Raw genomic sequence first — 15520 nt, 5'->3', positions numbered from 1 at the left:
TTAATGCATACTCTTGAAAAAACAAGACACTTGCTGAAAATAACTTCATCTAAAACATAAAAGACAAAAAGTCAGGGACCACATCTTTACTCTCCGTACACTCTATTTGTAAAATATCAATAAAATATAGTGAAAGCCTCGCAATGTTTTTATGTGTGTGTGTGTCCTGTGTATGAGTGGGTTTACAAAGTAACACTGATTTCAAACTAAATATCTGTCATAAACAGGGAATCACCCATCTGTCCTCTAGGTCATAAAACATTAACACACAGCCCTCCCTCCCTCCCTCCCTCCCTCCCTCCCTCCCTCCCTCCCTCCCTCCCTCCCTCCCTCCCTCCCTCCCTCCCTCCCTCCCTCCCTCCCTCCCTCCCTCCCTCTGTCTCTCTCCCTCTCTCTGTCTCTCTCTCTCTCTCTCTCTCTCTCTCTCTCTCTCTCTCCCCTCTGTCTCTCTCTCTCTCTCTCCCTCCCCCCTCTCTCTGTCTGTATAATAAACATATCCAGGGACAGCAGACAAATCTTTGTAATAAAACTGTGACAGGAAAGGCACACACACGTACACAGCCATATGCACGTGCACAGCAGCAGCCATATGAACATGAGAAAATGAAAAGCCTTGCAGAGAGACATGTTTTTATAATCTAATTTGGCATACATTAACAAACTCCCCCATTCTCCTCCCCTCTTTTTCACTCCCACGCCCGTCAAAGAGACGATGGTGAGAATTCCCCCTATAGAAAGTCATTACAATCACTTTCAACCAGGGACAAATCACATCCTGTACTCACTCACTCTTTCTCTCTCTTCAACCTCTTATCCTCTCTCTCTCTCTCCATCTGTCTCTGACCTCTCACCTCCTCTTTCCCCTCTCTTTTCCCTTCTCTGCTCATCCTCCTCTCATCCTCCTTGTTCTTTCTGTTCCTCTCTATCTTGCTTTCTGTAGCTTTCTCCATCCATCCCCGTCTTCTGGTGAACAGAAACAAAAACCTCTCAGGGACAGAGACCCTGTCTATATAACTCTTGTCTGTCTGTCTGTCTGTCTGTCTGTCTGTCTGTCTGTCTGTCTGTCTGTCTGTCTGTCTGTCTGTCTGTCTGTCTGTCTGTCTGTCTGTCTGTCTGTCTGTCTGTCTGTCTGTCTGTCTGTCTGTCTGTCTGTCTGTCTGTCTGTCTGTCTGTCTGTCTGTCTGTGTGCATTTGTGCGTGTTTATGTTTAAGATCTTGCATACGTGTGTGTGTTTTGTGTGTTTTTGTGTGTTTGTGTTTGAGTGAGTGAGTGAGTGAGTGAGTGAGTGAGTGTGTGAGTGAGTGAGTGTGTGAGTGAGTGAGTGAGTGTGTGTGTTTCTGTGGGATGTTTCTGGAGTCATATTGAGAGTGCATGTCAAGCTCTGTGATAGTGGTGTGTGTAGGATGCAGTCAGTAACAGCGGGTATGGGAGTATCTGTGTCCACCCCGTGTGTGTGTGTGTGTGTATCTGGCTTTGTAAGTGAAGGTGTGGGCGTATGTTAGTGTGAGCAGGAACAGACAGGAAGACAGATACAGAGAAAGAGGCTGACAGAATAAAGGGACAAGGAGAGAAGAACTGAATGGATGAATGAATGGAGAGAGAGTGTGAGAAACAGCAGAACAATAGAGAGAAGACAAAAGACAAAGAGAGTAAAAGAGATAGATGGATAGAGGGAGAGAGGGAGAAAGAAGGAGGGAGGAAGAGACAGAGATCACCTGACTTAAATAAATACAAACAAAATACTGATACTAACAGACGGACAACAGACCAAAATAAACCCATAGTCTGAGGAAGGAGAAAGGGAGAGAGAGAGAGAGAGAGAGAGAGAGAGAGAGAAAGTTGGGGCCTTCATTACGCTATTGAGAACAGACACACACACACAGTCCATTAGACTCAGAGCGCTAATGCAGGGGGATAAACAGACGACAGAAATGACAGAATGCCCCCTAATCCTGGACCTAGTGACAGAGAGAGGACAGGAGATATGAGGACAGAGAGAAAGAGAGGACGGGAGATAGGAGGATAGAGTGATAGAGGACAGGAGATATGAGGACAGAGAGAGACGACAGGAGATATGAGGACAGAGAGAGAGGACAGGAGATATGAGGACAGAGAGAGGACAGGAGATATGAGGACAGAGAGAGGACAGGAGATATGAGGACAGAGAGAGAGGACAGGAGATATGAGGACAGAGAGAGAGGACAGAGACAGAGGGAGGACAGGAGATATGAGGACAGAGAGAGAGGACAGGAGATATGAGGACAGAGAGAGAGGACAGAGACAGAGGGAGGACAGGAGATATGAGGACAGAGAGAGAGGACAGGAGATATGAGGACAGAGAGAGGACAGGAGATATGAGGACAGAGAGAGAGGACAGGAGATATGAGGACAGAGAGAGAGGACAGGAGATATGAGGACAGAGAGAGAGGACAGAGACAGAGGGAGGACAGGAGATATGAGGACAGAGAGAGAGGACAGGAGATATGAGGACAGAGAGAGGACAGGAGATATGAGGACAGAGAGAGAGGACAGGAGATATGAGGACAGAGAGAGAGGACAGGAGATATGAGGACAGAGAGAGGACAGGAGATATGAGGACAGAGAGAGAGGACAGGAGATATGAGGACAGAGAGAGAGGACAGGAGATATGAGGACAGAGAGAGAGGACAGGAGATACGAGGACAGAGAGAGAGGACAGGAGATATGAGGACAGAGAGAGAGGACAGGAGATACGAGGACAGAGAGAGAGGACAGGAGATACGAGGACAGAGAGAGAGGACAGGAGATACGAGGACAGAGAGAGAGGACAGGAGATATGAGGACAGAGAGAGAGGACAGGAGATATGAGGACAGAGAGAGAGGACAGGAGATACGAGGACAGAGAGAGAGGACAGGAGATATGAGGACAGAGAGAGGACAGGAGATATGAGGACAGAGAGAGAGGACAGGAGATATGAGGACAGAGAGAGAGGACAGAGACAGAGGGAGGACAGGAGATATGAGGACAGCGAGAGAGGACAGGAGATATGAGGACAGAGAGAGGACAGGAGATATGAGGACAGAGAGAGAGGACAGGAGATATGAGGACAGAGAGAGAGGACAGAGACAGAGGGAGGACAGGAGATACGAGGACAGAGAGAGAGGACAGGAGATATGAGGACAGAGAGAGAGGACAGGAGCTATGAGGACAGAGAGAGAGGACAGAGACAGAGGGAGGACAGGAGATATGAGAAAAGAGAGAGAGGACAGGAGATATGAGGACAGAGAGAGAGGACAGGAGATATGAGGACAGAGAGAGAGGACAGAGACAGAGGGAGGACAGGAGATATGAGAAAATAGAGAGAGGACATGAGATATGAGGACAGAGAGAGAGGACAGGAGATATGAGGACAGAGAGAGAGGACATGAGATATGAGGACAGAGTGAGAGGATAGGAGAAATGAGGACAGAGAGAGGGAGGGAGTAGGACAGAGATAAAGAGAGGACAGGAGATAGGAGGATAGAGAGAGAGGGAAGGAGGAGGACAGAGAGAAAGAGAGGACAGGAGATATGAGGACAGAGAAAAAGAGAGGGAGGGAGGTGGACAGAGCGATAGAGGACAGGAGATAGGAGGACAGAGTGATAGAACACAGGAGATAGGAGGACAGAGTTATAGAGGAAAGGAGATAGAAGGACAGAGAGAAAGAGGACAGGAGATAGGAGGACAGAGAGAAAGAGGACAGGAGATAGGAGGACAGAGAGAAAAAGGGGACAGGAGATAGGAGGACAGAGAGAAAGGGGACAGGAGATAGGAGACAGAGAGAAAGAGGGGACAGGAGATAGGAGGACAGAGAGAAAGAGGGGACAGGAGATAGGAGGACAGAGAGAAAGAGGACAGGAGATAGGAGGACAGAGAGAAAGGGGACAGGAGATATGAGGACAGAGTGAGACGGAAGGAGGAGGACAGAGAGAAAGAGAGGACAGGAGATATGAGGACAGAGAGAGAGGGAAGGAGGAGGACAGAGAGAAAGAGAGGACAGGAGATATGAGGACAGAGAAAAAGAGAGGGAGGGAGGTAGACAGAGCGATAGAGGACAGGAGATAGGAGGACAGAGTGATAGAACACAGGAGATAGGAGGACAGAGTGATAGAACACAGGAGATAGGAGGACAGAGTTATAGAGGAAAGGAGATAGGAGGACAGAGAGAAAGAGGACAGGAGATAGGAGGACAGAGAGAAAGAGGACAGGAGATAGGAGGACAGAGAGAAAAAGGGGACAGGAGATAGGAGGACAGAGAGAAAGGGGACAGGAGATAGGAGGACAGAGAGAAATAGGACAGGAGATAGGAGGACAGAGAGAGAGGGAAGGAGGAGGACAGAGAGAAAGAGAGGACAGGAGATATGAGGACAGAATATATGAGGACAGAGTGAGAGGGAAGGAGGAGGACAGAGAGAAAGAGAGGACAGGAGATATGAGGACAGAGAGAGAGGGAAGGAGGAGGACAGAGAGAAAGAGAGGACAGGAGATATGAGGACAGAGAGAGAGGGAAGGAGGAGGACAGAGAGAAAGAGAGGACAGGAGATATGAGGACAGAGAAAAAGAGAGGGAGGGAGGTGGACAGAGTGATAGAGGACAGGAGATAGGAGGACAGAGTGATAGAACACAGGAGATAGGAGGACAGAGTTATAGAGGAAAGGAGATAGGAGGACAGAGAGAAAGAGGACAGGAGATAGGAGGACAGAGAGAAAGAGGACAGGAGATAGGAGGACAGAGAGAAAAAGGGGACAGGAGATAGGAGGACAGAGAGAAAGGGGACAGGAGATAGGAGGACAGAGAGAAATAGGACAGGAAATAGGAGGACAGAGAGAGAGGGAAGGAGGAGGACAGAGAGAAAGAGAGGACAGGAGATATGAGGACAGAATATATGAGGACAGAGTGAGAGGGAAGGAGGAGGACAGAGAGAAAGAGAGGACAGGAGATATGAGGACAGAGAGAGAGGGAAGGAGGAGGACAGAGAGAAAGAGAGGACAGGAGATATGAGGACAGAGAGAAAGAGAGGACAGGAGATAGGAGGACAGAGAGAAAGAGAGGACATGAGATATGAGGACAGAGAGAGAGGGAAGGAGGAGGACAGAGAGAAAGGGGACAGGAGATAGGAGACAGAGAGAAAGAGGGGACAGGAGATAGGAGGACAGAGAGAAAGAGGGAACAGGAGATAGGAGGACAGAGAGAAAGAGGACAGGAGATAGGAGGACAGAGAGAAAGAGGACAGAATATATGAGGACAGAGAGAGAGGGAAGGAGGAGGACAGAGAGAAAGAGAGGACAGGAGATATGAGGACAGAGAGAAAGAGAGGACAGGAGATAGGAGGACAGAGAGAAAGAGAGGACATGAGATATGAGGACAGAGAGAGAGGGAAGGAGGAGGACAGAGAGAAAGAGAGGACAGGAGATAGGAGGACAGAGAGAAAGAGAGGACAGGAGATAGGAGGACAGAGAGAAAGAGAAGACATGAGATAGGAGGACAGAGCGATAGAGGACAGGAGATATGAGGACAGAGAGAAAGAGAGGACAGGAGATAGGAGGACAGAGAGAAAGAGAGGACAAGAGATAGGAGGACAGAGCGATAGAGGACAGGAGATAGGAGGACAGAGAGAAAGAGAGGACAGAAGATAGGAGGACAGAGCGATAGAGGACAGGAGATAGGAGGACAGAGAGAAAGAGAGGAGGGGAGATAGGAGGACAGAGAGAAAGAGAGGACAGGAGATAGGAGGACAGAGCGATAGAGGACAGGAGATAGGAGGACAGAGCGATAGAGGACAGGAGATAGGAGGACAGAGAGAAAGAGGACAGGAGATAGGAGGACAGAGCGATAGAGGACAGGAGATAGGAGGACAGAGCGATAGAGGACAGGAGATAGGAGGACAGAGCGATAGAGGACAGGAGATAGGAGGACAGAGCGATAGAGGACAGGAGATAGGAGGACAGAGAGAAAGAGGACAGGAGATAGGAGGACAGAGAGAAAGAGAGGGAGGGTGGTGGACAAGAAGAAAGAATCTCAGAAAGAAAGAGAAAGGGGTGACATTGATACACACACAAAATACACACACACACAACCATAAACATGGTGGTACCATGATGCCGGTTAGTAAACAGACTCCTTTGCCACAGTACGTGTGAGGCACCATGTCTCCGTAGCCAATAGACAGGAAGGTGATAGAGATGAGCCACATCGCCCCCAGGAAGTTACTGGTCACATCCTGGGCATCATGATACCTGGGGAGAGAGAGACAGGATGTTACTGGTCACATCCTGGGCATCATGATACCTGGGGAGAGAGAGACAGGATGTTACTGGTCACATCCTGGGCATCATGATACCTGGGGAGAGAGAGACAGGATGTTACTGGTCACATCCTGGGCATCATGATACCTGGGGAGAGAGAGACAGGAGGTTACTGGTCACATCCTGGGCATCATGATACGTGAGGAGAGAGAGACAGGAAGTTACTGGTCACATCCTGGGCATCATGATACCTGGGGAGAGAGAGACAGGTTGTTACCGGTCACATCCTGGGCATCATGATACGTGAGGAGAGAGAGACAGGAAGTTACTGGTCACATCCTGGGCATCATGATACCTGGGGAGAGAGAGACAGGAGGTTACTGGTCACATCCTGGGCATCATGATACCTGAGGAGAGAGAGACAGGAAGTTACTGGTCACATCCTGGGCATCATGATACCTGGTGAGAGAGAGACAGGTTGTTACTGGTCACATCCTGGGCATCATGATACGTGAGGAGAGAGAGACAGGATGTTACTGGTCACATCCTGGACATCATGATACCTGGGGAGAGAGAGACAGGTTGTTACTGGTCACATCCTGGGCATCATGATACCTGGGGAGAGAGAGACAGGATGTTACTGGTCACATCCTGGGCATCATGATACCTGAGGAGAGAGAGACAGGATGTTACTGGTCACATCCTGGGCATCATGATACCTGGGGAGAGAGAGACAGGTTGTTACTGGTCACATCCTGGGCATCATGATACCTGGGGAGAGAGAGACAGGTTGTTACTGGTCACATCCTGGGCATCATGATACCTGGGGAGAGAGAGACATGATGTTACTGGTCACATCCTGGGCATCATGATACCTGGGGAGAGAGAGACAGGTTGTTACTGGTCACATCCTGGGCATCATGATACCTGGGGAGAGAGAGACAGGATGTTACTGGTCACATCCTGGGCATCATGATACCTGGGGAGAGAGAGACAGGATGTTACTGGTCACATCCTGGGCATCATGATACCTGGGGAGAAAAAGAGGGAGAGAGAGAGAGAGAGAGAGAGAGAGAGAGAGAGAGAGAGAGAGACAAAACTTCACTACTCCACTACTCCTCTTTCACATGTACCTCTCACACACTCGTACGGTCCAGGCAGCGATGATCCACAGTGAGATGCTGAAGACCAGGAGAACAGTGCCTGGACAGATGGTCATCAGAGTCTTCATCACAAACCTTGTGTTAAAGTGTACCTGCAAAGCACACACACATGCACGCAAGCACACACGCAGATGTAACGCACACACGCAAATAACACACACACACATACGCAGTGTTAGATGTCATCGATAATATACAGTGCCTTGCGAAAGTATTAGGCCCCCTTGAACTTTGCGACCTTTTGCCACATTTCAGGCTTCAAACATAAAGATATAAAACTGTATTTTTTTGTGAAGAATCAACAACAAGTGGGACACAATCATGAAGTGGAACGACATTTATTGGATATTTCAAACTTTTTTAACAAATCAAAAACTGAAAAATTGGGCGTGCAAAATTATTCAGCCCCTTTACTTTCAGTGCAGCAAACTCTCTCCAGAAGTTCAGTGAGGATCTCTGAATGATCCAATGTTGACCTAAATGACTAATGATGATAAATACAATCCACCTGTGTGTAATCAAGTCTCCGTATAAATGCACCTGCACTGTGATAGTCTCAGAGGTCCGTTAAAAGCGCAGAGAGCATCATGAAGAACAAGGAACACACCAGGCAGGTCCGAGATACTGTTGTGAAGAAGTTTAAAGCCGGATTTGGATACAAAAAGATTTCCCAAGCTTTAAACATCCCAAGGAGCACTGTGCAAGCGATAATATTGAAATGGAAGGAGTATCAGACCACTGCAAGTCTACCAAGACCTGGCCGTCCCTCTAAACTTTCAGCTCATACAAGGAGAAGACTGATCAGAGATGCAGCCAAGAGGCCCATGATCACTCTGGATGAACTGCAGAGATCTACAGCTGAGGTGGGAGACTCTGTCCATAGGACAACAATCAGTCGTATATTGCACAAATCTGGCCTTTATGGAAGAGTGGCAAGAAGAAAGCCATTTCTTAAAGATATCCATAAAAAGTGTCGTTTAAAGTTTGCCACAAGCCACCTGGGAGACACATCAAACATGTGGAAGAAGGTGCTCTGGTCAGATGAAACCAAAATTGAACTTTTTGGCAACAATGCAAAACGTTATGTTTGGCGTAAAAGCAACACAGCTCATCACCCTGAACACACCATCTCCACTGTCAAACATGGTGGTGGCAGCATCATGGTTTGGGCCTGCTTTTCTTCAGCAGGGACAGGGAAGATGGTTAAAATGTATGGGAAGATGGATGGAGCCAAATACAGGACCATTCTGGAAGAAAACCTGATGGAGTCTGCAAAAGACCTGAGACTGGGACGGAGATTTGTCTTCCAACAAGACAATGATCCAAAACATAAAGCAAAATCTACAATGGAATGGTTCAAAAATAAACATATCCAGGTGTTAGAATGGCCAAGTCAAAGTCCAGACCTGAATCCAATCGAGAATCTGTGGAAAGAACTGAAAACTGCTGTTCACAAATGCTCTCCATCCAACCTCACTGAGCTCGAGCTGTTTTGCAAGGAGGAATGGGAAGAAATGTCAGTCTCTCGATGTGCAAAACTGATAGAGACATACCCCAAGCGACTTACAGCTGTAATCGCAGCAAAAGGTGGCGCTACAAAGTATTAACTTAAGGGGGCTGAATAATTTAAATTAATAAACGCCCAATTTTCCGTTTTTGATTTGTTTAAAAAGTTTGAAATATCCAATAAATGTTGTTCCATCTCATGATTGTGTCCCACTTGTTGTTGATTCTTCACAAAAAAATACAGTTTTATATCTTTATGTTTGAAGCCTGAAATGTGGCAAAAGGTCGCAAAGTTCAAGGGGGCCGAATACTTTCGCAAGGCACTGTATATAACGTACAGTTGAAGTCAGAAGTTTACATACACCTTAGCAAAGTACATTTCAACTCAAGTTTTCACAATTCCTGACATTTAATCCTAGTAAAAATTCCCTGTTTTAGGTAAGTTAGGATCACCACTTTATTTTAAGAATGGGAAATGTGGGCCTCCCGGGTGGCGCAGTGGTCTAGGACACTGCATCGCAGTGAGACTCTGGGTTTGTGAGAGAGACTCTGGGTTCGTGCCCAGGCTCTGTCGCAGCCGGCTGCAATTAGGAGGTCCATGGGGTGACGCACAATTGGCCTAGCGTCGTCCGGGTTAGGGATGGTTTGGCCGGTAGGGATATGCTTGTCTCATTGTGCACTAGCGACTCCTGTGGTGGGCCGGGTGCAGTGCACGCTAACCAGGTCGCCAGGTGCACGGTGTTTCCTCTGACACCTTGGTACGGCTGGCTTCCGGGTTGGATGTGCGCAATGTTAAAAAGCAGTTTGGCTTGGTTGGGTTGTATTTCGGAGGACGCATGGCTTTCAACCTTCATCTCTCCCGAGCCCACACGGGAGTTGTAGCAATGAGACAAGTTAGTAACTACTAACAATTGGATACAATGAAATTGGGGAGAAAAGGGGAGATTTTTTTATATATATATTTTTTGAAATGTCAGAATAATAGCAGAGAGAATGATTTAGTACAGCTTTTATTTCTTTCATCACATTCCCAGAAGTTTACGTACACTCAATTAGTATTTGGTAGCATTGCCTTTAAATTGTTTAACTTGGGTCAAACGTTTCAGGTAGCCTTCCACAAGCTTCCCACAATAAGTTGGGTGAATTTTGGCCCATTCCTCCTGACAGAGCTGGTGTAACTGAGTCAGGTTTGTAGGCCTCCTTGTTCGCACACGCTTTTTCAGTTCTGCCCACACATTTTCTTTGGGCTTGAGGTCAGGGCTTTGGTGATGGCCACTCAAAAACCTTGACTTTGTTGTCCTTAAGCCATTTTGCCATAATTTTGGAAGTATGCTTGGGGTCATTGTCCATTTGGAAGACCCATTTTCGACCAAGCTTTAACTTCCTGACTGATGTCTTGAGATGTTGCTTCAATATATCCACATCATTTTCTTCCCTCATGATGCCATCTATTTTGTGAAGTGCACCAGCCCCTCCTGCAGCAAAGCACACCCACAACATGATGCTGCCACCCCCGTGCTTCACAGTTGGGATGGTGTTCTTCAGCTTGCAAGCCTCCCCCTTTTTCCTCCAAACATAACGATGGTCATTATGGCCAAACAGTTGTATTTTTGTTTCATCAGACAAGAGGACATTTCTCCAAAAGGTACAATCTTTGTCCCCATGTGCAGTTGCAAACCGTAGTCTGTTTTTTTATGGCAGTTTTGGAGCAGTGGCTTCTTCCTTGCTGAGCGGCCTTTCAGGTTATGTCGACATAGGACTCGTTTTACTGTGGATATAGATACTTTTGTACCTGTTTCCTCCAGCATCTTCACAAGGTCCTTTGCTGATGTTCTGGGATTGATTTGCACTTTTCACACCAAAGTACGTTAATCTCTAGGAGACAGAATGCGTCTCCTTCTAGAGCGGTATGACGGCTGCGTGGTCCCATGATGTTTATACTTGCGTACCATTGTTCGTACAGATGAACGCGGAACCTTCAGGCATTTGGAAATTGTTCCCAAGGATGAACCAGACTTGTGGAGGTCTACAATTTATTTTCTGAGGTCTTGGCTGATTTCTTTTGATTTTCCAATGATGTCAAGCAAAGAGGCATTGAGTTTGAAGGTAGGCACAGTCAACTTAATGTACTGTATGTAAACTTCTGACCCACTGGAATTGTGATACAGTGAATTATAAGTGAAATAATCTGTCTGTAAACAACTGTTGGAAAAGTTACTTGTGTTATGCACAAGGTAGATGCCACAACCGACTTGCCAAAACTATAGTTTGATAACAAGAAATGTGTGGAGTGGTTGAAAAACAAGTTTTAATGACTCCAACCTAAGTGTATGTAAACTTCCAACTTCAACTGTATATAATCTCTACACACAAACATACATAAACTGTGTTAAAGTGCACCTTCAAACACCAACTGAATGGGACAGACGTCCTGGAACGGAGCCTGCGGCCCTTTGAACCTGAATTACTACATATAACATTATCTCAAAGCCCTTGTTGACAACACATGATTTATGTGAAAACTCTCACGTTGGGATTCCGTCCTCCATGATCTTAATTAATCATGTTTTAATCACGTCAGGTCATATTGATAGTAATAAATGGAACAGGCCATATTAACTGTCCATTCAGCAGTAGTTAGTTCAACCATTGAAGTGTTAAGAGCTGATAAACGAGGGTTAATCTAGTAGAACACCAGGAGATCCACAGACAGCAGCTCCCCTCATCACATCTCATTCAGCCATATCCTGAAGGACATATTACAACCCTACTCGCTATCTAACACATTACTCATCTAATACACTGGCACACACTCTCTCCCTCACTCTCTCTCTCTCCCTCTCTCTCTCACTCTCTCTCTCTCCCCCCCCCTCTCTCTCTCTCTCTCTCTCTCTCTCTCTCTCCCTCTCTCACTCACTCACTCACTCACTCACTCACTCTCTCTCTCTCTCTCTCTCTCTCTCTCCCTCTCTCACTCACTCACTCACTCACTCACTCACTCACTCACTCACTCACTCACTCACTCACTCACTCACTCACTCACTCTCTCTCTCTGACTCTCCCTCTCTCAATTCAATTCAATTCAAGGGCTTTATTGGCATGGGAAACATGTGTTAACATTGCCAAAGCAAGTGAGGTAGACAACATACAATGTGAATATATAAAGTGAAAAACAACAAAAATTTACAGTAAACATTACACATACAGAAGTTTCAAAACAGTAAAGACATTACAAATGTCATATTATATATATATACAGTGTTCTAACAATGTACAAATGGCTAAAGGACACAAGATAAAATAAATAAGAATAAATATGGGTTGTATTTACAATGGTGTTTGTTCTTCACTGGTTGCCCTTTTCTCGTGGCAACAGGTCACAAATCTTGCTGCTGTGATGGCACACTGTGGAATTTCACCCAGTAGATATGAGAGTTTTTCAAAATTGGATTTGTTTTCGAATTCTTTGTGGATCTGTGTAATCTGAGGGAAATATGTCTCTCTAATATGGTCATACATTGGGCAGGAGGTTAGGAAGTGCAGCTCAGTTTCCACCTCATTTTGTGGGCAGTGAGCACATAGCCTGTCTTCTCTTGAGAGCCATGTCTGCCTACGGCGGCCTTTCTCAATAGCAAGGCTATGCTCACTGAGTCTGTACATAGTCAAGGATTTCCTTAATTTTGGGTCAGTCACAGTGGTCAGGTATTCTGCCACTGTGTACTCTCTGTGTAGGGCCAAATAGCATTCTAGTTTGCTCTGTTTTTTTGTTAATTCTTTCCAATGTGTTAAGTAGTTATCTTTTTGTTTTCTCATGATTTGGTTGGGTCTAATTGTGCTGCTGTCCTGGGGCTCTGTAGTGTGTGTTTGTGTTTGTGAACAGAGCCCCAGGACCAGCTTGCTTAGGGGACTCTTCTCCAGGTTCATCTCTCTGTAGGTGATGGCTTTGTTATGGAAGGTTTGTGAATCGCTTCCTTTTAGGTGGTTGTAGAATTTAACAGCTCTTTTCTGGATTTTGATAATTAGTGGGTATCGGCCTAATTCTGCTCTGCATGCATTATTTGGTGTTCTACGTTGTACACGGAGGATATTTTTGCAGAATTCTGCGTGCAGAGTCTCAATTTGGTGTTTGTCCCATTTTGTGAAGTCTTGGTTGGTGAGCGGACCCCAGACCTCACAACCATAAAGGGCAATGGGCTCTATGACTGATTCAAGTATTTTTAGCCAAATCCTAATTGGTATGTTGAAATTTATGTTTCTTTTGATGGCATAGAATGCCCTTCTTGCCTTGTCTCTCAGATCGTTCACAGCTTTGTGGAAGTTACCTGTGGTGCTGATGTTTAGGCCAAGGTATGTATAGTTTTTTGTGTGCTCTAGGGCAACAGTGTCTAGATGGAATTTGTATTTGTGGTCCTGGTGACTGGACCTTTTTTGGAACACCATTATTTTGGTCTTACTGAGATTTACTGTCAGGGCCCAGGTCTGACAGAATCTGTGCATAAGATCTAGGTGCTGCTGTAGGCCCTCCTTGGTTGGTGACAGAAGCACCAGATCATCAGCAAACAGCAGACATTTGACTTCGGATTCTAGCAGGGGGAGGCCGGGTGCTGCAGACTTTTCTAGTGCCCTCGCCAATTTGTTGATATATATGTTGAAGAGGGTGGGGCTTAAGCTGCATCCCTGTCTAACCCCACGACCCTGTGTGAAGAAATGTGTGTGTTTTTGCCAATTTTAACCGCACACTTGTTGTTTGTGTACATGGATTTTATAATGTCGTATGTTTTACCCCCAACACCACTTTCCATCAGTTTGTATAGCAGACCCTCATGCCAGATTGAGTCTAAGGCTTTTTTGAAATCAACAAAGCATGAGAAGACTTTGCCTTTGTTTTGGTTTGTTTGATTGTCAATTAGGGTGTGCAGGGTGAATACGTGGTCTGTTGTACGGTAATTTGGTAAAAAGCCAATTTGACATTTGCTCAGTACATTGTTTTCATTGAGGAAATGTACGAGTCTGCTGTTAATAATAATGCAGAGGATTTTCCCAAGGATACTGTTGACACATATTCCACGGTAGTTATTGGGGTCAAATTTGTCTCCACTTTTGTGGATTGGGGTGATCAGTCCTTGGTTCCAAATATTGGGGAAGATGCCAGAGCTAAGTATGATGTTAAAGAGTTTTAGTATAGCCAATTGGAATTTGTTGTCTGTATATTTGATCATTTCATTGAGGATACCATCAACACCACAGGCCTTTTTGGGTTGGAGGGTTTTTATTTTGTCCTGTAACTCTTTCAATGTAATTGGAGAATCCAGTGGGTTCTGGTAGTCTTTAATAGTTGATTCTAAAATCTGTGTTTGATCATGTATATGTTTTTGCTCTTTATTCTTTGTTATAGAGCCAAAAAGATTGGAGAAGTGGTTTACCCATACATCTCCATTTTGGATAGATAATTCTTCGTGTTGTTGTTTGTTTAGTGTTTTCCAATTTTCCCAGAAGTGGTTAGAGTCTATGGATTCTTCAATTGCATTGAGCTGATTTCTGACATGCTGTTCCTTCTTTTTCCGTAGTGTATTTCTGTATTGTTTTAGTGATTCACCATAGTGAAGGCGTAGACTCAGGTTTTCTGGGTCTCTATGTTTTTGGTTGGACAGGTTTCTCAATTTCTTTCTTAGATTTTTGCATTCTTCATCAAACCATTTGTCATTATTGTTAATTTTCTTCGGTTTTCTATTTGAGATTTTTAGATTTGATAGGGAAGCTGAGAGGTCAAATATACTGTTAAGATTTTCTACTGCCAAGTTTACACCTTCACTATTACAGTGGAACGTTTTAACCCAGGAAATTGTCTAAGAGGGATTGAATTTGTTGTTGCCTAATTGTTTTTTGGTAGGTTTCCAAACTGCATTCCTTCCATCTATAGCATTTCTTAATGTTACTCAGTTCCTTTGGCTTTGATGCCTCATGATTGAGTATTGCTCTGTTTAAGTAGACTGTGATTTTGCTGTGGTCTGATAGCGGTGTCAGTGGGCTGACTGTGAACGCTCTGAGAGACTCTGGGTTGAGGTCAGTGATAAAGTAGTCTACAGTACTACTGCCAAGAGATGAGCTATAGGTGTACCTACCATAGGAGTCCCCTCGAAGCCTACCGTTGACTATGTACATACCCAGCGTGCGACAGAGCTGCAGGAGTTGTGACCCGTTTTTGTTGGTTATGTTGTCATAGTTGTGCCTGGGGGGGCATATGGGGGAGGGAATGCTGTCAGCTCCAGGCAGGTGTTTGTCCCCCTGTGTGCTGAGGGTGTCAGGTTCTTGTCCGGTTCTGGCATTTAGGTCACCACAGACTAGTACATGTCCCTTGTCTCTCTCTCCCTCTCTCTCTCTCTCTCTCTCTCTCTCTCCCTCTCCCTTTCTCTCTCTCTCCCTCTTTCTCTCTCTGACTCTCCCTCGCTCTCATCCTCTCCCTCTCTCTCTTTCTCTCTCTCTCCCTCTCTCTCTCCCTCTCTCTCTCTCTCTCTCTCTCTCTCTCTCTGTCTATGTCTCTTTCTATTAGTTCTACATCTCCTTATCTCAGTCTCATTGTACTATT

The 15520-nt window shown here is 45.6% G+C and overlaps 1 protein-coding gene across 3 annotated transcripts in view; it reads right to left on the bottom strand.

The window, feature by feature from the left end:
- The window catches only part of kcnn3 (potassium intermediate/small conductance calcium-activated channel, subfamily N, member 3), a 99690-nt gene that overhangs the window by 28485 nt on the left and 55685 nt on the right, over positions 1-15520 (bottom strand). For 2 of the 3 annotated variants that reach the window (XM_031837529.1, XM_031837525.1), the window contains exons 5-6: positions 7399-7520; positions 6115-6256 (exon numbers count right to left, since the gene is read on the bottom strand). In XM_031837529.1, the coding sequence (XP_031693389.1) occupies positions 6115-6256; positions 7399-7520 (264 nt within the window). Of the gene's footprint in view, positions 1-1192; positions 1577-6114; positions 6257-7398; positions 7521-15520 lie in introns of those variants that run through there. The other variant, XM_031837535.1, reaches the window with a different exon arrangement.

Source organism: Oncorhynchus kisutch, linkage group LG2 (assembly GCF_002021735.2).
Source record: "Oncorhynchus kisutch isolate 150728-3 linkage group LG2, Okis_V2, whole genome shotgun sequence".
Lineage (NCBI taxonomy): Eukaryota > Metazoa > Chordata > Actinopteri > Salmoniformes > Salmonidae > Oncorhynchus > Oncorhynchus kisutch.
This window is presented reverse-complemented; position numbering and strand designations above follow the sequence as displayed.